Consider the following 24,055-nt stretch of genomic DNA (forward strand, 5'->3'; position numbering starts at 1 on the left):
AGTACTGCAGGTTGGAAACCCCTGCCTCAGAGGGTTGAATTGAACACAGTGGATCCCAGAAAGTAATCAGGTTTGGACTTGTGGTCCCTGTAATTTTTTTCATCTCCGTGCAGAATGAGTTTTGTTCTGGGCGGTTGTATCAAGGCAGTGTGTGCACACGTGCACTCAGAGTGGGGCCTTCCTGATTTAACCTGAGCGGGATCTAAAATTAACTGAGCGGACATCAAAAAACTTGTGAGCTCATGCATATGCGCACTCCTTAGAGGGAACAGTGGTTTGGACCATGACTTATGAAGAGCTGTCAGATGTCTTAGACAAGTCCTTTTAGGGAAACTCTGAGGCAAATGGATCATCTCATTCCCATCTGCATGTTGCAGTTCTGTTGTCAGAGGCCAAAGGATACTGTGTTGTCAGTTGTTGAGTCCAATTGATATTTTTTACCCAAACAGTTCGACTTTTGATCAATTGTGCCCAGAGCACAGGGTCAAATATTTGGATTTGGCTGAATGCATTTTTGCCAGATTATTGCAGACTGATGATGAGAAGCTGAAATAAATGTAATGCCTCAGAATGCAGGTATTCTGCCTCAGTATATAAGGACCATGAAGCAGATACCAGATACCAGAGTGTGAAGATTTGTGGACTATCCTGGCAAATAACCACACACTAAAATGAAATCAGTATTTCTTCAGTCCCTTCTTGAGCTACTTCACACATTCCATGTTGACAAACATGCTTTTAGCACCACCTGTACAAATAGCAAAGAGCTGTGGCCATTATACATGTACCTGTATAAAACACACACCGCAAACATTTTTGACATACAACTACCTTGAAGGCCTTTCCTTCAAACAATAAGGTATGCATCAAAAAAGAAGTAAATAAAAGTGTAAAGTGGTCCTCAAATGACAAATTTAGGACCAGCAACAGGAAGTACTTTTTCACAGAGTGCATAATTAATCTATGGAGTTCTCTGTCATGGGATGTGGTGATGGCCACTAGCTTGGATGGCTTTAAAAAGGGGCTTGGACAAATTCATGGAGCACAGGTCTATCAGTGGCTTTTAGTCTGCTGGCTATAGGCCACCTCCAGCTTCAGAGGCAAGATGCCTCTAAATATCAGTTGTAGGGGAGTAACAACAAGAGAGAGGGCATACCGGTCTCTCTTGCCTGTGGGCTTCTCAGAGGCATCTGGTGGGCCACTGTGTGAAACAGGATGCTGGACTTGATAGGCCTTGGGCCTGATTCATCAAAGCTATTCTTATGTTCTTAAAGGAATTGAGGAAACTGCATCAATTTTCTTTCTTATACATTCTGTTCTTCTTAGGAGTTATCCTCCCTGGTGAAACCAAGAAGTTTTCCTTCATCTTCAAGTCAATGGATGCAGGAATCTTCAGTGAGTCCTGGCAGTTTGGGACTCATCCTAGGTTACTAGGAGGGGCTGTGTTGCAGGTGACTCTGTGGGGAGTTGCTGTGTATGAAGATATAACTTTTGAGCATAGAGAGGAACTGCAGGTAACTAAACAATTTTGCTAGAGGCAGAGAATTTCATGTTTGCTATAGGCTATAGAGTGACATTTCTAAAAATCCAGGAAATGTCTGTTGCCAGCCGGAGAAGGAGCTGCAACCACTGCTGGCTACATGCTCCTTGCCACTGCTTGCAGGTGTTAATCCATAAATATTCCAACAGTGGGGACTCCACAGTCCAATGAAAATCTGCCCCCAATAGCTCCTATTTGCCCCAAGAGAGAATGTGAAATCTCTCTCACCCTGTGAGCAAAACTTTCTAGCACTGTGGCTTTGTTTGATTGTTTTGACAAGCCTCATTGCAGAGTCCATTGGGATACTTTGGTAAACCCCTCAGCATGTAGAGTTATTCATTCTCTGAAAGTTTTTTTTATAACCAGAAATAGGTATATATTGCATTGCAGTATACCAATCTATAATTTATACATCTTTATTTTCATAGATCACTTGCCAATGTCCTGTGTTGCTTTCTTCCATTGAAAATAGTCTTATATGTATTAAAAAAGTAGAGCCTTGCAACTTTGGGGTACAAATAGTATTGAACTCTAGTAGCTTCATACGACTACCAGTGAGTCTGTAAGTCGGGAATGTTTAGGTAAAATGTCAGTGAATGGGAGCATGTGCTCTTGATAGGCATGATGTCCAAACCCATCCAGGTCCAGTTCCCAAGACTCAATACCCAGCATTCTCCCGACTTCCATCTCCAAGATCTGGAAATCGGGCTTAGAATGTCTGAAGAATGTTTTGTGGAGAATGCGAGAGCATGGGCAGACTTAATCAGACTTGGGCAGATTAAGATTTCACGCCCATTGGGAGCAGGCGTTCCTGGTCACCAACATTTCATCTAAATGTTCCCGACTTAGAGACTCCTTAGTGGTTGTATAAAGCCATCCTCTGTGTTAAACAAAACCTATTGGTAACCATTTAACTGTCATATATGGTAGAAGCATGGCTACATATGTATGTGCCTTCTGGATGGAAGAGAAATATAAGTCAGGTGATGTTTGCAAAGTTATGTCGTTTCCAAATCTCACAATATGTTTTTCTTGGTATCGCAGAAAGAGCTAGAAGACCGAGAAGTTGCTGTCATAGTGGAGGAGAATCTGAAGGACCTGCTTGATCGAATTCGTACACCACCACAAATACCATCTCCTCGTGATGCATACGTCACAGAGGAAGAGATATTCCACAGAAAGAATCCAGAGGTATTATTTGTCCTTTGAGTCAAAAGGTGCTAGGTTAATACCTGTCAGGAATTGGGGCTAGGGCCCATAGGAAGGTTCTAAGTACTAGGGATGTGCATGGAACCGGTTCTGTGCACTCGCGGGAAGCGGGGGGGGGTGCTTTAAGGTGCAGGGAGGATGTCCTTGCCTCCCCTGCCACATTTCCCCCACCGGTGCTGCTGTCAAAATCACTGGTGCGGGCCGGCAGTATACTCTCTTGCCACCCCGGTCAGCATAATATTGGAAGTGGCCGGTGTACAAGCGTGCACGTCCATTTCCTACATGTGTCCTTTTTTGCTTCTCTGCTGTTCAGAAAGTTCTCTGGGCATCCACACTGGTTTCTTGAGACGTCTTCCATTTTTCCTTCTCATGGGAATTATTATTACAAATATGTATATACCATATTTTCCCAAATAGAACATTACTCTGAATTTAAGATGAACCCTTAAAAATAGAGCTTAAGTACAGGTTATATCTATATTTACCTGAAAAGAACAGGACTCTGAATTTAAGATAACCCCCGTGATTTCTAACACTAAAGAACTTGGGGGAAAACTAGTCTTGGATTCAGGTAAATATGGTACTGCTTTTCAATAAAAGTTCACAAAGCAGTTTACATAGAAAAAGAAAAAAAAATCAGTATCTCACTTTTAGTTATTTGTGATTGTGCCTTCCATTCCTCATTGACTCTTTCTCCCACTTTAGGATTTCTAGCTATGGGATCCTAACCTAGTTTTCCGAATTTTTGAAATCCAGGAAAGTTGATTTAATGAAACATCAGACTACGTACAGTTTTTCCTTCCCTTTTATACCATACATTTAAGAACATATTGTGTGATCCTACAGGAAATTAGGAAATGGGGTTCATATCTTTTCAAGTGATAGTTGTTTCGTGATTTCACAGAAGCACTGAAGTTGTGTTTATTTATTCATATGCATTATATTCCACGTTCTTTAAACCAGTTATTCACCTTTTAGGAATATTAATTAGTTTTCACATCTTTACTATAACTATCCTAGCAGCAATTGATGTAATTCCCATTTCTTATAGATTCTTACAACCTCCTTCAATAAATCAAGAAGATACAGTAAATCCCTCAATCAGTTTATACTTCCACTGTATATGAAAAAGGTCAGCACTTGAACTCCACACTGCTGGTATAGGTCAGTGGGTTGGTTCTCACGATCCAAACTTGTGCTGCCAAAAGTGTAGAGAAGGCAGGAGGAGAATGCACGTACACTCTGTGGTGTGTGTCTTGAGCACCAGGGGAAATGGTGCCCATGTCAAGAAGAGCTTGTACCAGCTTGAGCTCCTCCTGAAATTGGTAATCAGAGATTTGATGTCAGGTGGAGGAGCTTGGGTTGGCCCAAGCTCCTCCCAACATCTGCAACATTTTCCTTGGTTCTCACGGCGTGCTTGGTTCTCACACGTGCCTCCCCCGCAACTTTCTGCAATGAAATTATTGCGAGAACCAGCCCAGTGCATCAAAGTGCCTATACAGCATCTTATTAAGAAATTCCTTTAAAATGACATATTTTGAAAGTTTAGATATACAAATATATGTCCAATAATACTCTGTTACTAATGAAGATCTTGTTTCCATGTCTTGATTGTACCAAACGTTTCCTGGGATAAGATTTAAGGAGACCTGAGAAAGTTTAGACAGGAGGTCAAGAACTGGTACTGCAGCTTGGAATGGAGCAGGCATTTCGCCGGCACTCGTTGCCACTCCCAAGCAGGGTGTCCTCACAGCCTTGAGCTTGCCGAAAGGCTTAGAAGTGCCCGGGCCGAATACAGCTTGTCGGGGTCCTCTCAGAACTAGAATGGTTTTCCACCTGTGCTCTCACTCCATACAACAGAAGACAAGGGAAGGGGGTGGGGGGGGGGGAGAAAGCGGTGAGAGAAAATGGATAGAAAGTGGGCTTTTAAAAAAAGGTATAACAAGGTAGGTTAGAAAACAGGATCGAATAACAAAGGAAGGTATGAAAAAATCAAGAGAAAAAACAGTGGAAAGAAGGTACAAATAGCTGAGAAGGAAAAACTGCTGCCTGGAGCTGAGCGAGGACAGAAAGAACTGGAGTGGGGTCATCCCCTTAGCCCTGAGGGGGCGTGCTCTTCTCTTTCTAGCAAATCAGATCTGTCCTGCCTTGGAGCTAGTGGAGGAGGATAACCCACGAGATGTCCCTGGCAGCAGCAACCGAGAAGTTTTTACCATCCCCTTTTTACACACAGTCTTGTGAAAGTCTCCTTTTCTGAGATTTACCACAGATTCAGAACATTGCCACCAGACCCCTAGACAGCTATTTCTTCTCCAAAGTAGGGAACCATCTTTTGAAAGATTGCTTAGGACACTGTAAATTGGGTGCAGGTGTATAAACCCTATTCTTTCTGGAGTGAGGTTTTCCTACTCCATATTCACTCTTCAAGCCAAAGGCATGAAAAATACAGGTTGTTTAGCAAAGACATTTTTAAAAATTCGCTCTTCTGGCTTTGCATTGATGGCAGTTTGATGAACCAGCACTTAAGACTTTGAATATCCTAAACAGGTTTACTCAAGTAAGAGTCATTGTGCTTGATGGGGCTTGTTCCCTACCATATTCTTACATAGGAAGCTGCCTTGTGCCGAATAAGACCAGTGGTCATTCTAACTCAGTATTGTCTACACTGTCTTTCAATGGCTCTCCAAGGTTTTGGGGAGGAGTCTTTCCCCAGTCCTACCTGGAAATTCCAGAGACCGAACCTGAGATCTCCAGCAAGCCAAGCAGAGGCTATACCACTGAGCTGTGGCTGTACCCCATCCCCTAAGGGGAATATTTTACAGCAGACATGTAGTCACCCATCCAAATACAAACCAGGCAGACCCTGCTTAGCAAAGGGGGCAATTTATGCTTGCTACTGCAAGATGAGCTGCGCACCCCAACTGAATTAGGGCTACAATACAGTAGGCCTGTGCATGTTGGTAAAATGAGAATTCTGATATCGGAATGTCTTACCTGCCCCTCACCAGGTGGCATAAGGGTAAGTGCCCTGGGTAGGATCCTGGTGGTGGAGGCCCTTTAGTCCATTGCCCAGCACTGGGCGGCGGGGTGTGTGTGTGGCAACTGGGTTCTACTTCCCAGATGCTCAGGAATTCAGGGCGAGGGCATGCAGGGAGTGCGGAAACCCATGTGCTGCTGGGAAAATGTGCAGGCTTCTAGGAATTGTAGTCCTGCCTGTGGACTACATTGGAATTCTCTTTTTACGGACATGCACAGGCCTGCAGTACAGTAGCTGACATCCAGACTAAATTATTAAGCTCAGTGGGACTTCTCATGAATAATTTAAGCTGGATGTCAGTCAACATTCTCCCCAGATGCATGATTTGTAACCTTGCCTTCCCTGTCCCTACTCTTCATGCATGCTAGGGAAAAGATTCAGTTTTCCAAAAGGACATTTTTGGAGGTAGAATTTTGCTTCTGGACTCTTGGCCAATGAGGCTTTGGAAATAGGGCTTAGTTTCACTTGAAGATTTGAAACCAGCCATTTGGGATGTTCACTTTGAAGCCTACATTCCCAGAGTATAAATCACTGTGGGCAAATGGGGCAGGAAAGAAAAACACTCTGGCATTCCTTGAATGATTTCCACTTAGCTGGGCACAGTATTTATAATCTGGTTGCCTAATCAGGCTAGAAGGAGGTGTAAGAAGGCACATTGGGTGTAAGACAGTTCTTGGTCTTAAACCATTTTATTATACGGATAGGGAAGTTCAAGAAATTTAATATATATAATAGAATTTTTTATTAATGTGTCTGCAAAAGGGAGGTAAAAGAACAGTTTGAAATGTGTAGGATTTCAACTTGAAACATTATTCATTTTATTTAATAATTACCATTTATGGTAAAACTGAATCTGAATCTGAGAAAGATCTGCTTCCCTTGGGCATGATGCCATTTTGGAATTTTTGATCTGATTATTGAGTAATAATAAAATCTAAAAATCTGTTGCGAACAATACCAGTTAAAATATGATGATTATATCCAGAATTTCTTCTCAAACATTAAAAAAAAATTAAACCTTTCCACCAGTATATTTTGGTATAAAAAGTAGTAAATTGAGCTAATTTCAGTGGCAGGTTTGTGTATGCAAAATTCTCAAACTGTAAGTCATTGGGAAGTATGACTATTTTGCACCAACCAACCCACCCCCTGACCACTACACCCAATATATAATAGATACAGTATCAGGTTTTGGAGAATAAGAATGTTTCTATCATAGAGGCCATGATTATTTTGTGAATCTATCAATCTGTTCAATCAAGCATGTTTATTTCTCATATATCATTAAGCATGTAATTCTTATTTGCTACCTCTTCTTATCTTCTCTTGTTATAGTTGCACTATCAGCACCAAGTGGTAAAGGAACTCCACGATCTGTGGAACAAACTCATGAATCCACCTCCCACTCCCGCTCCCCCTCCCTGCATGTATGAGGGACAGCGTAGGAGTATAGGTCCAGAAGAATTATCACCACCAAAGAGTGCTGTGGAATCGCAGCAAAAGAGTATTGTGGAGGAGACTGTAGAAGGAGGTCGTAGAGGGCGCCGGAAAAGTAGCAACCGAATTGGTCAAGGGACAAGGAAGTCCATAGTGGAGGAGCTGATAGGCCCCATGAATGTTACTGTGGTGAAGGATGTGGACCGAGTGGAGTGGAATCTTTCCATCATGGATTTTAAAAAGGTGTTTGCTTGGCCAGTGTTTTTACTTCTCTCAGCCTTGGACTGTTCATAACATATCCCATCTTCTTCTTTGTGGTTGACATGATCAGGAAAGGTACTCAAGGTAGTCCCATTGAAATTAAAAGAACAAGTTAGACAATGCCTAACTTATCCTTTTAATGTCAGTGGGATTACTCTGAGTAATTTTCTACTTCATGTAGGTCAGTGTATCCAAAAGCTTCTATTACTGACATCAGTTAGACTGAAAGCATTCTGTTGGAGCCATTTTTCAAATCAAGACACCAGAAAGTATGCATGCCCACACTCACACATTGCCTTAAGATGTTTGCACATGTAACCCTGGAAGTTTAGCATGCATTTCTGTTTCCCAGTGATTAACTGTGTTCATTTTCCAAATCAGCTTCCAGAGTTTTTCACCAAACACATATTTGAATAGGAAACTCAAATGTAAATGGAATGCGATCCCAGAGGAACTTTTCCATGTTCCCTCTCTTAGAGGTTTTTTAAAAAGTTGGAGATCCTTCTTTTTAGAGAGACCTTTTAGTATCTTTAGCTGCTTTTTTTATCCAGTGGGATTTTAAACTTGGTTTAAAGTTATTTCCAGTGTTTAGCTAGTTTTTACCAAATTTAGACTGTTCTGCTATCTGTCTAATGTTATTTCTATGTTGTTTTCTTGTTATTTATTTGTTCTGTGGGTGGCCCTGAGCAGCATTGTGCTGGAGGGGCAGGATATAAAAATTATTATTATTTATTTATTTACACAGTCAGACAGGTGTTATTGACTGGTTTGTTTTATCCAGACATCGAGTCCTTCCCAAGGACCTGGGATGGCTGAATTTTATTATCAATGTTGTTGCTGTTATTATAGATATTGTTGCAGAATATAGGCTGTTCCCAGTAAAGTTGCTTTTTGTAATTGGTTGATGGTGATTTCTGTGGCCCCTATGGTGTTGAGGTGCTCTTCAAGTTGTTTTGGAATTGCACCTAGGGCGCCAATTACCACTGGGATTATTTTGGTCTTTTTCTGCCACAGCCTTTCAATTTCAATTTGTAGATCTTTGTATTTTGTGATTTTTTCTATTTCTTTTTCTTCTATTCTGCTATCCCCTGGTATTGCTATGTCAATTATTTTAACGTGTTTTTCTTTCTTCTTGACTACAGTTATATCTGGTATATTGTGTGGCAGATGTTTGTCTGTTTGTAGTCGGTTTGTAGTCGGAAGTCCCATAATATTTTTGCATCTTCATTTTCTACAACCTTTTCAATTTTATGGTCCCAGCAATCTTTGGCTACAGGTAGCTTGTATTTTTTGCAGATGTTCCAGTGTATCATCCTTGCTACCTTGTCATGCCTTTGTTTGTAGTCAGTCTGTGCGATCTTTTTACAACAGCTGATTAGGTGGTCCACTGTTTCATCTGCTTCTTTACAAAGGCGGCACTTGCTGTTTGTTGTGGATTTTTCTACTTTTGCTCTTATTGCATTTGTTCTTAGTGCCTGTTCTTGTGCAGCCAGTATTAAACCCTCAGTTTCTTTCTTCAAGTTGCCATTCTTAAGCCATTGCCAGGTCTTGGTGATGTCTGATTTTCCACTTATATTGTGCAAATATTGACCATGCAATGGCTTATTTTTCCATTTTTCTGCTCGGATCTTGACTTGTTCTTTCTTGTAGGCCTGCTTTGTTTCATTGGTGTTGAATAGTTTCTCATTATTGACCGTTTGAAGTGCATCTTCTTCACTGTCCTTGATATATTCTTCAAGGCCTCTTTTCTCCTCCTCTACTGTTTGATGGACTTGCAGCATTCTCTTCCACCTGAGCTGCAAGGGAGGTATAACCTGTCTACATCACTGCGGTGGTGTAGAGCATGATTGATGGTCATTATTTTCCTGGTCTTACGATCTAGCATCTCTAACTCTGCATGAGTCCAGTCTGTTATTCCTGCAGTGTATCTGATAACAGGTATAGCCCAGGTGTATATGGCTTGTATGGTGTTTCCGCCATTGAGTTTGGACTTTAGGATTTTTCTAACTCTCCCAATGTATTCACTTCCTATTATTATTATTATTATTATTATTATTATTATTATTATTATTAACAACAATAATTCGATTTCTATACCGCCCTTCCAAAAATGGCTCAGGGCGGTTTACACAGAGAAATATTAGGGGTGTGCATGGACCACAGTCCAAGCTGCGGACCAAATTCAGACTGGTCTGCAGTCCGGCGAATTTGTCCGGTTTGGCTAAACCATGGACCAGTCCGGCGGTTTGAGGCAGCACCAGGGGCAGTGAGCGGCAGTACAGATGAAGGTCCTTACCAGTGTGACTGCTGCTCCGGGCAGCTTTCCCCCGGCAGCTTGCCCGTGATGGCGGCGCTGCTCCGTCACTCACCTGGCCTCCATGCATGTGCAGTCCGTGCATACCCCTAATAAATATTTTATACATATGCTATACATAATAAATATTTTACACAAATGAAATATATATATTCCCCTTTTTATGTTAAGTATACACACATCATCCTTAAACATAAGTGTAGGCATCTGAGTGGATTCAATAGGGGAAGTTCCGTGTTCAGTAAATGCAGATCTTTTGGTTCATGTATCTAGTTCTCCTCATGATGATGGGTATGGAAGGAAGGGAATAAGAACAAAAGAACAGCCCTGCTGGATCAGGCACAAGGCCTATGTAGTCCAGCATCCTGTGTCACACAGTGGCCCAACAGATGTTTCTGGGAAGCCCACAGGCAAAAGGCGAGGGCATGCCCTCTTTCCTACTGTTGCTAATAAATAAAGCATACAATGCTGAGCCTTGTTAATTAGATTCACCAAGCACAGAGGGGGCACAACCCTTTTCACCAAACCACCCCTTTGTCATGATGAGCTTAGGCTAGCCATGTCTGGCCAAGAACATGTGTAGTTTTGAAAGACAGGTGACATTGGCTGTGATTTCTATCCAACTAGAGTGTGTTGGAAATGCCTGTGGAAGAAAGCCGAGAATTTGGCCTGGCCCAGCTCAATAAAGCAGTATTGGAGCTTTGTACTGTACAGATGCCAACTCAGCTGGACCTCCAATATCAAATATGGTATGTTAATGCTCTACTGGGCTGTTCTTTTTCCTAGGAACACCCTTACCTAGTTAATTGCTGTGGTATACATCATTAGCAAAAACCCTTCTCTCTAGTTTTGCTTTGGACTAAGAGAAGCAGCAGGGGTATTCAACAGATGGATCAGTCCCCGCTGTATGTGAAACAAGAAAAAGGAAGGTTTTCTGAGTTGATGGATGGCCAATGTCCTAGTGATTAAATTTATTCTAAACGTGAGTTAGAATAATGTTCCCTGGTTTTTTCCTTGAGTGAAGTACCAGGTCTCTGTCTGTTTTAGTTGTTCATTTGTGGAGAGCTCAATTTGACATCAAATTTCTTTACTTATAAATGTATCTTGCACAAAACCTCCAGGCACGTTTGGGGGACTGTAAAGATGAGTTTCATTCCATCCAATAAAAAAGGTTGGAGGAATTAAAATGCAAGAGAAGCCAGATTGGTGTTTGGGGCAATATATAGTAGTCTGCTTTTGCTTTGGACTAGAGAAACAGCAGAAGTTGAGATGCTGAGTCTCTTTCAGAGCCCTGGAGTGCTTGAGAAGTGGACAACTCAATTTATAGACCTCATCTGTACATCAGTTTTTAATCTGCAAGTACAGGAATTCCCAAACTGGAGGCTGGGGCACACCAGTGTGCCATTAGAAATAAACTGAAATACTTCTATGAGCCCAGAGTACCTACACACAGTGGAGCCTGTCTGTGGTGTGTCTGCATGAACTGCTGCTCTGAACCTGCTTTCTTCCAGTCAACCTTTGCTGGGGGTGGGTCATTCTGTTGGATGGGTCATTCCAGTACTCCCAGTGAAGTGATACAACAGAATTACCTCACTCAGAGGAGGCTGCCCTATTACATCTCTGCATGAGTCACTCTCAGGGCAGGCCTCCTTCCATTCTAGAGGCGTGCCTCCAGTTTCCATTCAGAAAAAAGACTGCCTCAGCCATCAGAAGTTTGGGAAATGTGGCTTTAGAAGCTACTCATACTGAGTTTCCTTGCAGTAGTGGCAGCTCTTACTGAGTTTCAGAGTGCCTTTTGGTGATAGATTAGAGAAAAGCATAAGAAAATAATATAACAGGCAGCAAAATCCTGGCCAGCCCCACTCTCACTCAATCAGGGACTAACCATATTCTTTCAAATGTCAGTTTCCAGTTGTGGTGTGAAGTAATTGACGGTCTTGTGAGCCACTCACTAGTGCTCAGGTCCCTGCTTGGTATGCCTGAGAAGGATACATATGTAGAGATTGTTCCAGAGGAACCAGGTAAACTATAGTCTTGACAGACTATCTCATGGGAGATCTTGGCAGAATATGGGGGTGGGTGGGTGGGAATGAAGTCTTGGTAGTCTGGGTATGAGGTCAATAGCAAATTGACCTGGCTCTCGGGTGTACTGGCTTTTCAGAGCCTGATACAGACTACTTGCCAGAAGGTGGTTTTACTGGTAAAATAATAGCTAGTTGGCAACCTTAGACAAAACAAGGCTCATGTAAATGAAGCACTCTGATTTCTCTGCAGTTGAGGTAAAACCAGTCAGCGTAAAAGGAGGGAAGGAGGACCGGAGACTTCAGAGAGAAGAGAAGAAGGCTGCTGTGAAGGAAAAAGAAAAGGGAAAGGCAGTCAAAGAGGTATATTTTTGGGACCCTCAAGATAGGAATTTTCTCAGCCCTACCTGGAGAAGTCAGAAATTGAAACTGAGACCTTTTGCATGCTTAGTAGATGCTCCACTACTGAGCTATGAGAGGAAGAACTCTGAGAGAAAGTATTTGAAAAGTGAATAGGATGTACTACTGGAGCTAGGGATAGGCACGAAGCTTTAAGGTGTTTGTCTGAAGAGGTGCCCTAAACATAAGAGGCACCTTTTAAAGTGGTGATTCTCTTATGTTTAGCGGGGGAGAGCAACTGTTCTTATCCAGCCCCAACACAGCATCCCTCCAGTGGTTGTTGCCGGTGTCTATCTTATGTTTCTTTTTAGATGGTGAGCCCTTTGGGGACAGGGAGCCATCTTTTGTTGTTGTTGTTGTTGTTGTTGTTTTTCTGTGTAAACTGCTTGGAGACCTTTTGTTGAAAAGCAGTATATGAGTATTCTTCGTCATTGTAGTGATCACTGGCATTTCTATGATCAGGAGGTTGTGGCGCCACAGGCTAGGAGAAAGTTAAAAGATGCTGGATGAAAGTATATTTCAAAGAGGATATGGTGTTCTTTGTTAATATTTTCCTTGTGTTTGTGGAGGATATATTCTCTAGAGAATGTAGATGCCCAGTGGATGTTGCAGTCAATGATATACAGAAGATATCATATAATATATGATATACAGTTATCTGGGTAGAGAAGGTGCTCTTTAAAGACCAAACTACACATGATATTAAATGCATCAGCTTAAATTTACTGTTGTCATAAGTAGCACCAAACAGGACTGCGATTTGGCTCAGGACTGCAGCATGGATGTAGGGGTTAGGAACATAGGAAGCTGCCATATACTGAGTCAGACCATTGGTCTATCTAGCTCAGTATTGTCTTCACAGACTGGCAGCGGCTTCTCCAAGGTTGCAGGCAGGAATCTCTCTCAGCCCTATCTTGGAGATGCTGCCAGGGAGGGAACTTGGAACCTCCTATTCTTCCCAGAGCGGCTCCATCCCCTAAGAGGAATATCTTACAGTGCTCACACTTCTAGTCTCCCTTTCATATGCAACCAGGGCGGACCCTGCTTAGCTAAGGGGACAAGTCATGCTTGCTACCACAAGACTAGCTCTCTTCTCCATTATTTAACCCTATAACTCCCTTCTGTTTTCTCACCAAAAACTATCCCCCACTATAGCAAATATTTAACCCTGAAAGTGCCATTTGCTACAATGCCACTTTTGGAGTTAAGTAGCCACTTTGGGTTGCAGGTGCGGGAGTATTTTTCATTGGGAAGACTTGGTGGAAGAAAAGGATTGCTGAGGCACAAATGACCAGGCTCAAACAATCATACTTTGGACACTTTATGCGAAAACCCAGCTCCCTTGAGAAGTCCTTAATGCTGGGGAAAGTTGAAGGGAAGAAAAGAAGAGGATGACCAGCAGCAAGGTGGATGGACTTGATTATGATAGCAATGAATGCACCACTGAGAGACCTTAAAGGCCAAGTTGAAGACGGATCATTCTGGAGAGAATCTATCTATGTGTTTGCTAAGAGTCGACACCTACTTGACAGCACTTATTTATTTATTTTATTTATTAAAACATTTTTATACCGCCTAAAACTTACGTCTCTGGGCAGTTTACAACAGAATAAAAATAAAGTAAAACATTCGTTAAGACAAAAATGGGCGGGGTATGACACTTAATCAATCAATCAATCAATCAATCACCTCCATACTGCAATCCTGATCTGAATTGTGGCCACCGCACCTGTTTCTCATGAGTAAACAAGCTTGTGACTACATGTTGATGCATATGCACTTCATCATATGTAGTTTGGCACCAAGTTCACTGGTTCTTTTGAGGTCATTAGTTGTACTGTTGTAGCAGATGCTTTTGATTCTGAGGTCCAGATTGTAGGTGGTGTTTCATTTTCTGTTTGTTGGGTGGCAGAAATTCCAGCAACCTTGCTTTGCTCAGTGGTGAGAACATCTAGGGGAAAAATGTGTGAATTGTTTGTGGTGCTGTTGCATGTGAATCTCTCCAAGCTTTCTTTGCCATTGATCAAAGATATCATCAATATAATACCACCTTACAATTGATCTGTATTTTGGTTCTTTAAGGCTGGCTTGTTCAAGTTTTATGATAAATAGATTGGCATAAGGTGGAGCCATTCATGTACTTGAAGCAGTGCCTTGTCACTGTAGTAGGCAGTGTTTTTGCTTAAAGGTATTTGCAGAAAAGCTGCTTTCTGTTGAGTCAGACCCTTGGTCCATCTAGCTCAGTACTGTCTACTGAGCTAGATGGACCAAGAGTCTGACTCAATAGGAAGCAGCTTTTCTGCAAATACCTTTAAGTATTGCTCAGTATTGTCTACTGAGCTAGATGGGTGTGGGCAGAAACTCTCCAGGCTTTCAGACAGTGACCTTACTCAACCCTATTTGGAAATGGTTTATGGTGCTGTTGGTGTTGGTGGTTGTGCTGGAACCTTCTGCATGCAAAGCATGTGCTCTGCCTCTAAGCTAGGACTCCTCCACTTGCAAGTAAGGACCGGTTTAGGTAAGGATTGTGTTTGGAAATTCTGCTGTTTTTTGAAACCCATTTAGAGCTTGTTGAATCCCATGTGGCATGTCTGTGTAACATTTGATATCATTCGCTTCACAAGTATAGTATTAGTATCAAATTGATATGGCATATTCAAGACCTCAATTTTCAGTAGGAAATTAGGTGTTGTGTTCTCTTTTGGCATACTCATTTTTTTGAGCAGGAACGTCCAAACAGTAGAAAAACCAAAGGGAAGGAAGAAAAAAAAGTTAAAAGTTCCATAAAGGAGCCAAAGGAACTGTTGGCGTTTTCAGCAGATGCTCCTGAAGAACTCCCAGAACCGCACCAAGAACAAGTGGATCCAGTTGTGCAGGAAAAATATCATGAGAAACTTTATGTTGAAGTAAGTGTGGTCAGGACTGTTTTAATAGAACATACTTTATTACTTTGGATGTGATTCTGAGCCTGGTTATTTGTAAGTACGTTCCATTAAAATCACTGGGGCTTACTTTTAAGTAAATGAATTTAAGATGGGAGTGCCTGTCTTGCTTTCCCAATCACTTTCATTTTGCACTATGTTAGTCTTAACACTTGCTGTGCATTGAGAGGCATTGGCAACTTTTGTTCAATCTGAAGTCCTAAGACTACAGTTACCACCCGGGATTAATCCTTCATTCATCGCTTCTTGTATGGGTGCCTCTGCCAAGTGCAGAGTGACTCTTCAAATGGTATTGTGTGCTTCGACGTGTGGAAATGCACCCATCCCAGACCTAGCCTGATCTAGAAGTTTTCTCTCTCCTCCACTCTCTTGGGTATGACAACATGGAGACTACGAATTAGTCTCAACCAATCCTAACAACTGGTTCAGTTCTCATCAGTGACTTCCTTGGTACTCTGCTCGGGGAGCTTGAAAACCTGCTAGACAAGAATGAAAGTAATGATCCCATTTGTCTATCAGGTTTTCAGTTAAAACCCACATATCTGTGGTTCCTAGAGGGCCAGAAGTGATCACAGAGGTCACTTCTGGCCACCATTTTGTCCGGAGGAGCCATTTTGTGGCTCATTTCTTTAAAAAACAAGAATTTTTCTGTGTTTTTTTGCGGTTTGGGGGTCATTTCGTGGTGTTGCTGGGCTTTCCTGGGCACATGTAGACCCCACAGAGCATGGTACAGTAACCATTTTCAATTATTCTCACAGGGGTTTTTTTGCTGTTTTTTGCTGTTTTTTTTTAAACTCTTTTGTCCATTCTGCAACCTAATCTCCCATTTTCCATTGGCATAATGCCTCATTACTCGTGGTTTTGATACTTGTAGTAGGCGAGGAACAGAACCCCCACGAGTAACAAGGTTTGCCTCTAATTCTATGAATGACTGTTCCATCCCTCTTCTGAGTGTCTAGTCTTCCCTTGCACCAGCGTGACGTACAGTAAAGAGATTAAGTTTCAGCTTGCCAGTTAGGGTGTCAGTCTCTTCTCTACCTGCTCTTTTAAAAAAGACATAACATTTGAATTTGCTTTTTGAGCAGCATTTTGGGCACCCAACTGTTATACATGTTTGTAATTCCTTTGGCCATTATGGAAATGAAATAAGCAGTTTTAAGAGCTATCTGAATTGCCTCCATTTCTTTTCCGTTGCTGATGAATGGGTTCAGTAGCAGCAGGATAAAGGTATGAAAAAAAATGACCACACAGGCAGCAAGGTTCAAAAGGTTATTTATCTGGTTTGTGATCCGTTGAATCCATTAGAATATCCAAGAGGCTATTCTAATGGATCACTACCAGATCATCAGTTACAGGTGAGCAACCTGTTTTTAAAAGGCTGAAAAGTGATGCTCTGTGTTTTGGCCTCAAGAGTGCATGGATGCTAGTCTGCCAGGATTCTTTTGCCTCTATTGGGTGAACTCGGAGAATCCTTATCCACTGAGAAAGCTGTGTCACCTAGGCACCTTTTCACTTTTGCTTGCACTGTCAGAGATACTGTTTCTAGGCACAGGTTTGCTAGGTCCTTTGGATACAGGGGTTCTCACACTTGGGTTGTGAAATGATGTTGGATTACAACTCCCATCATAAGAGCATTTCCATGGAATCGGCAAGGGATCCCTTCTGGCCTTTTTGTATGGCATCTGGTGGGCTTAATGGAAGTTGTGTGGCCCAGCATGTGGAGCAGAGTTAGATGGTTCTGCACAACTTGATAGGCATAAGATCCCACTACCACGTTGGCACAGCAAACTACTTTTTTTTGTTACCATAGCTAAGATGGTTCAAGTTCAAACTATTTGTCAGCATGAAATTCATGTTAAAAAGTAGAAATAAATGTACTGCCCCCCACTCCCACACACAAGGTTTATGGGGCAAAAATGTTGTGGAGAAATATATAGGTTCACTAGACGCACATCTGAGAGAGGTGAACATTCACAAATATCTTTTTATTGAGAAGTTGCTACTAAGTTTTTGTGCTGAAAGTTTCTTGCAATTGTCTCCTGCTTTTAGGTCTATGGGTTGCTGAATTCAATGGTGAACAAAATGGTTTTCCTCTTTGAGCAGCTGAAGAAGGATGCCCAAGAGGAGAAAAATAAGGCACCTTTTGTTTAAATTGTGCTGATTTTCATAATGAAATAAAAAGTTAAAAGTTATATTTATATATGCAGATCCAGTGCAGTTTCCTTTTGTTAATGACACTGTTAATTTGTGCAAACTGGTGCCTATAATTTAATCAGTTAGCTCTGTCCTTCACAGCTACCTATCTGCCAATTTGCCAGCCACACAGCTTGAACTTTGATGGTGAAAAATGTATGCTGAATCTGACCAAGCATGCCATGAAATCTCTTTTTAGACCTAAGAGGTGGCAGTTATGGTGAGGAAGAGGTTTCCCCCCCACTTCCACTACCTTTGCATCAGTGGAAATGCATTCAGTTGAGCTCCTTCATATTTCAAGAGGTCTGCTGAACTCCAGATTAGAGTCTCTAGAAGGAGAACCAGCTGTGGCTCACAGTGATGCTTTTGCTCGATTACTTGGTGATAGGGAAGAAGGCAGCTGGTACGTTATTGCATTTAGAAGTTTCTCCTACCTAGCTCTGCCTGGAGATGCGGCCAGGGACTGAACCTGAACCTTCTTCATGCAAAGCAAATGCTCTACCACTGAGCTATAGCCCTATCCTCCCTGAAGCCTTGGAGAGCCATAGTCAATCAACGTAGATAATACTGAGCTAGATGGACCCAATGGTGTGACTCTGTAGAAATTAGCTTCCCATATTCCTTTTGTCTGAGTTGGACATAGACATTGGTGCACAATCTATATGGGCAGTGTCAAAATCAACTGCTTTTTGCAATTGCTGGATCATATTGATCTGCTTTCCCTTGGAGATGTTGACAGAACACTTGGGACTGTGAAAGCCACAATATGTGAGCTGGATCCTTGTTCACTTTGGCTGATCAAGGCCAGTACAGAACAGCTAAATGGTCCTTTGGTTAAGATAATTACTACTTTCTTTAAAAAACCTCCTCAGCTTTTGAAAGAGGCAGTGGCTTGTCCACTATTTGGGGAAAAGAAACAACTTTATAGATATGGAAAATCTGACTGGTTTTCTACCAGTGTCCAAACATTTATTCCTAGCTAAGGTCCTGAAACATTTTGTGGCTGAACAAATCCAAGTGTTCTTGGATGGCACTTATTTATTGTTTGTTTGTTTGTTTGTTTGTTGCATTTATATACTGCCTTTCATTAAAAAAAAAACAACAAAAACCCCAAGGCGGTTTACAAAAGTTAAAACATACAATAAAAAGACAATAAAAATATTAAGCTAAAAAATATAAAAATAAACCAAATTTAAAATCTATAAAATACAAGCATAAAAACAATACAACAGGTAAAAACACACAGAAGCAGCAGTAAAAATGATTATGCAAAAGCCTGGGTAAAAAGCCAAGTTTTAACCAGCTTTCTAAAAGCCGTGATGGAGTCCGAGGAGCGAATGGCCACTGGGAGAGCATTCCAAAGTCTGGGGGCAGCAACAGAGAAGGCCCTGTCCCGAGTGCACGACAGCCGGGCCTCTCTCATTGTTGGCACCCAGAACAAGGCCCCCTCAGATGTCCTCAACAAGCGGGCAGCAGCCCTTGGGAGCAGGCGATCCCTCAAATACCCCGGGCCCAAACCGTTAAGGGCTTTAAAGGTCAAAACCAGCACCTTGAATTGGACTCGGAAACGAACCGGCAGCCAGTGCAACTCTTTCAGAATGGGGGTGAAGTACTCCCATCGGGCAGCTCCGGATAAAACCCTAGCTGCCGCGTTTGCACTAGCTGCAGTTTCCGGATATTCTTCAAGGGCAGCCCCACGTAGAGCACGTTACAGTAATCCAGCTGCGACATGACTAAGGCATCTCTTTTCTGTTCAGATGCAGGGTGGGGGGAAAGAGACACTGTACTCCTGTATAGCATCCTGAGAGCACACTAGCAAGCCCTGTCTTAGTGCCAACACACCATGTTTTCCAAGTTTACTGCATTTGAAGAGGCAAATGCCATAAGCATGATGGCCGCCATTTCCATTATTTGGAAGGCTGGGGCATCCCAGCTGGGGCTGGCACCTTCACCAGTGAAGCCTGCATTTAATTGGACCTATACTTTTTTCTGTGCCACACTTCACATCTCATCTCTAGCCATGTGCTAAGGGCATGCTCTTTTTATCAAGGGAAGAGGATGATCCTCATGGTCATCCATGCCATTCAAGCAGAGTAGAAGTAAGAACACCAATGATGCTTTTGTGAATCTGTCACCATTTTAGCAACCCTTCAAGCAGAGATGGATCTTATCTATGGGCAAAGTGGGTAGAGCTCACCTTAAATTTCTTAGTCAGCTATGTTGTCTCTGCCTCCATTTTGTGTGCCTACTGCCTCCCTCTGTTCCCTGCTGCTCTTGCCTACAGCCTGCTGCTGCATCAAGAGTTTTGAGGGTAAGTGATGGTAGCACAGAAAAAATGCAAACCCCCAGATCTTTTACAATATTAATATTAATGAGGTAGGAGCCAATAAACATGCTCACTTTTGTTTTTGCAAACTGGGCGGTCCTAGGATCGCCCTATAAACCAGCCAATCAGAGTGCCCAAAGGATGGGGAAGTCTTTTTCTTTTAGCTGCAGAAGAATCCAATCACCATTCTGGTTAGAGGGCAGGCAGGCTGGCTGTTGGTAAATCTGGTTTTTTGCTGGCTTTTTTTGTGGTGGGGGGAGGGGAGGAATGCAACATGCTTTCTCCCTTGCTTTCTGATCTGATCTGCATGCAAAGCATTATAGACTATTCCCAAAATGACATGCCATGAACCATTGGAAGGAACAGCAAACTGTAAGTCTGGACTAATTAGATTAGAAACTGGCATAAGAAGCCAGAAAGTTTGTTTTGGGCATATACCAAACTGCTTTTCAAATAATTGCAGAAGTGGCTACCCATGTGGGTGTAGTGTATGTAGAGAAAGAATGGTTTGTGTTGGAAGGAAAATTTTAAAAATCAATTTGCTATGCAGAGAGCTAACTAGTTTCCCTCCCCCTGGATTGTGGCCTATATCTGTAACTAATACGTCTACTGGGGACAATGGTTCATTGGGCAAGCCTATAAAAAAACATTGGTTGCTTGCTAGAATGGATACTTAGGCTAAGTGGTGAGCACCCAAGGTGGGCAGACAGTGGGCACCCAGCAGTTCAGCAGGCATGGAGTAGGGAGAGAATGTCCCCATGCATCTTTGCTTCCCCTGGTTTCCTTCCCATGAGCCACAGGAGATAGTTCATAGCTGCAGCAAGCATCGTTGAATAACTTGTGATTTTCCTATTATTTATGTATGCATTTTTGAAATAGGAAGCAAAGCTGTCCTTGTAATTCCAGAAAGCATTTGTTTTCCTCTTTTGTAGCTGGTCTCTGCTTTACTTGTGGCTTATATAGATTTATTTACTGGTACATGTATAGCCTGTGATTCCTCCAAGAAGCCCAGAGTGGTATATATGGTTACATTTATCCTCCCAACAGCCCTATGAGGAAAGCTGTGCTGAGAGATAAGTGACAGTCGGTCCAGTTTATTGTATATGACTATAAGCCTCTGCAAAGCAATTTTAGAATACATATTCCAAAACAAAGAATAAAATAAGCTAAAATATTCTCAGATTAAAAGACCTCCTTTACAATACAATGCAATACAGATAGACATTGTCACTTTTGCAAACAAATTAGTTTTGTATGTAATATATGGATCATCATCAGCCAACAACCAACAAATTTTTCTCCTTAACATTTCTCCCTCATGAATTGAATATAGGATTTGTCCTAAAAATCTCTCTCTAAGGTCCTGATAGAGAGAGTAATACAATACATAATGTTTTATGTCCTCAACTTCATAAGTGCCACAAAGGCAAAATTGTAATTATTTAGGACTTTGTCTCAATCTTCTTTCTAGAAAGGCAGAGGGCATAGTTTGAAATCGAAGTTCTGTAAATGTAATTCTCAATGGCGCAAGAGAAAGACCCTGTAAACAATGAGAACATTTGTGATTAACTTTAAATTAAAAAATACCAATAAGAAAACTTTGAAGTCTTGATTAATTCCATATCCTGATGTGTATCCAGCCCATAAAACCATGCTCTTGTTTCTCTATCCAATAATATTAAAGCACTCATGCAACAGATCTTTGGAATGTAACAAATCCAGACAAAATTTTGCCAAACCAACTTTCTCCCCTTGCTCATTAAAACATAGTTTGGGAAGATGACATTCAGGCATTTCCAAAAGTCTTTTATAGTACAGGAAAACTGACTTTATGGATCTAGCTTCTACTGAAGCTGGGGTCCCAGGGGGTAATGACAAAACACTCCGCAGGAACTTATTTTGACAAATCTCCAGTTCTTTCAAAACCTTTGCTTTTTGCCCCCAGATGTTAATCCCATATAGAAGGGCAATAACTTTCCCAAGAAAGACTTTTAGGGCTTGAGCCACTAATCTGCCTCCCCCGGAACTTCAAAATAGCTCTGGTAGACTTTAGAGCTGTCAGTTTTATATTTTGTAACTGTGTTTTCCATGTGCCTGTCTCATCTAAATAGATAACTAGATATTTGAAAGAGGATGTTTGTTCTATTTCATGTACGCCCATATTCCATTTGTATCTGACCGGGTGTTTACTGAATACCATCATCTTTGTTTTAGAATAGTTGACTTTCAGCAATTCAGCGCCTAGATGATTTTGGCACCTGGACCACGACTTCTGCGAGGCCCCCCAAACCTACTTTTGGGGGGCCTCCTGCTGCGGCTAACCTACATGCCGTATTTTTTTTTTAAAAATTAAGCTGCTATGCGGCCGAGGAGTGGCTGCGGGGGAGGGGGGGTGAGCCGAGTAGTCAACTTCCTCTCCCCCTGGCAGTAGCGATGTGGGGAGCAACTGCTGGGCACATCCTCTCTGCCTAGTGACTGTGAACTGTGAATGCTGTGAACTGTGAGGTGCGCCCTGCACAGTTCAGAAAAAGGTCATTGCAAGCCTGTGATCATTTGATACAGAAGTACATAAATGGCCTGCCAAAAATTGTATGCAGCTTTTATAGATTTATCCTCATCCTTTGGTTTGATAGATAGGCATGTCTTTGGGATAAACCTGCCCAAACTAGCATAAATGAGATTACTCCTGTTGTTTATATGAGAATTATATAAATTTGTGCCGTCAAGTTGGTGTCAACTTCTGGCGACCACAGAGCCCTGTGGTGTTCTTTGGTAAAATACAAGAGGGGTTTCCCATTGCCATCTCCTGCTCAGTATGTGATGATGCCTTTCAGCATCTTCCTATATCACTGCTGCCCGATATAGATGTTTCCCATAGTCTGGGAAACATACCAGCAGGGATTCGAACCAGCAACCTCTTGCTCCCTAGGCAAGTTACTTCCCTGCTGCACGATTAGGTGGCTGGGAATTATATACTGATACTAAAATAAGAGTCAGAGAATGTAGGCCATGAGGGGTCGCTTTCAGAGAGATAAGTGGCTGTTCTAGAGTCACACAGTGGGTTTCATGGCTGATTGGAAATTTGAACTTGGATTTCCCCAGTCTAGTCCAGCACACTAATCACTGTACCATTCCAGCTCAGAATTCTTTCTTGTTGTTGTTTGCTAGTTAGTAGTAGTATTCATTTTTTAAATCATCAGGCAGACAGAGCTACTCTGTACAGAAGCAACCTTTTGTAGCTGGTATGTGCTTTACTTGTGGCTTGTACAGTTCGTTTCCTGTGTGTGCGCGCCCGCGTGCTTGTGTTTTGATCCTGCTGTGTTACATACAAATCTACACACTACTGTAATCCTGTTAAGCACTGATGTTTTCCATATTTCTCAGTATCTCTGCTGATGAGCAGTTGAGATTTGTGTGCTTGTGTGTGCCTATTTTGATCCCACTCGTTAGTGACAAATCTATACTTTGCCAGTTATTGCTAAGGCACCCGCCTAGTCCTGGCTCCACCTCTGCAACTGCCCACAGTTGGCTCCACTTCTCATTGCCTGTGGCTCCACCCATCACCTGCTCTGCCTACCCCCCCACCCAGTCCCAGGAACCACCATTCACCACTGCTTTCAAGGCTTCCAGCAAGTTCCTTCTTCAAACTTGGAAAATAAATTTGTTAGGCTTACACCCATGGCATCTTCTGGCTTCAATCCTTTGAACAATTGAATATAGTAAGATTTCATTTTGAGTAAACATTTCTAGATTTGGGCTAAAAAGCATTAATGTGCTTGGAGAAGATCCCTGTTTGCTATAGTTGTCTGCTCTAGACAGGGGATTTGACCTGACAGACATCTTTGTTCACTTGTGATTGAAATCAGCTTTTCAAACAGCAACTGTTTAAATGTCATCCTTGTGAAGGCCCTGAGCTGTGGACTTCCTGGGTAATGTTCAAGATCTTCTTTCATCTGATGGCACTGGGTCAGCAAGTGTTGGGAGCAAAGGTGAAATATTCAAATCATACTCTTCTAATAAATTAACATAATTCACTTTGCACACACCTCATTGAAATTAATTTAGTTCAAAATCACTCTTGTACTGCTTCAGCTTTTTTAATGGTTCCTGAGAATGCCCCTTTAGATTATGCTCATTGGGTTGGTACTCTGCCTAGTGCCCCAAACCCATTATCTCAAGTGGTTGCATTACCTTGCCCCCTGGTAGGGCCACCCCTGAGACATCATAATCCCAGGCGTGGTCTGAAGGTACATGATACAGCCACCTGGCTGAAGCTAAGCAGCTCTATGCCTGGTCAGTGTCTGGCTTGGAGATTGCCTGGTAACTACCCTGGGTTCCACGATGGAAGAAAGGAGGGATATAAATGTAATAAACAA

General features: G+C 42.1%; 1 protein-coding gene across 8 annotated transcripts in view; it reads left to right on the top strand.

The window, feature by feature from the left end:
• The window catches only part of MYCBPAP (MYCBP associated protein), a 41,722-nt gene extending 24,356 nt beyond the window's left edge, over positions 1-17,366 (top strand). For 5 of the 8 annotated variants that reach the window (XM_053300150.1, XM_053300148.1, XM_053300151.1 and 2 more), the window contains 9 exons: positions 1,327-1,514; positions 2,585-2,731; positions 3,801-3,881; positions 7,122-7,466; positions 10,426-10,547; positions 11,704-11,819; positions 12,073-12,182; positions 14,945-15,124; positions 17,210-17,366. In XM_053300150.1, coding sequence (XP_053156125.1) covers positions 1,327-1,514; positions 2,585-2,731; positions 3,801-3,881; positions 7,122-7,466; positions 10,426-10,547; positions 11,704-11,819; positions 12,073-12,182; positions 14,945-15,124; positions 17,210-17,311 — 1,391 coding nt within the window. In that variant the 3' untranslated portion in view covers positions 17,312-17,366. The remainder of the gene's footprint in view (positions 1-1,326; positions 1,515-2,584; positions 2,732-3,800; positions 3,882-7,121; positions 7,467-10,425; positions 10,548-11,703; positions 11,820-12,072; positions 12,183-14,944; positions 15,125-17,209) is intronic. The other 3 variants (XM_053300149.1, XM_053300152.1, XM_053300153.1) reach the window with 2 other exon arrangements.
• The last annotated feature ends 6,689 nt before the right edge of the window (positions 17,367-24,055 follow it).

This window comes from Hemicordylus capensis, chromosome 2, assembly GCF_027244095.1.
Source record: "Hemicordylus capensis ecotype Gifberg chromosome 2, rHemCap1.1.pri, whole genome shotgun sequence".
Lineage (NCBI taxonomy): Eukaryota > Metazoa > Chordata > Lepidosauria > Squamata > Cordylidae > Hemicordylus > Hemicordylus capensis.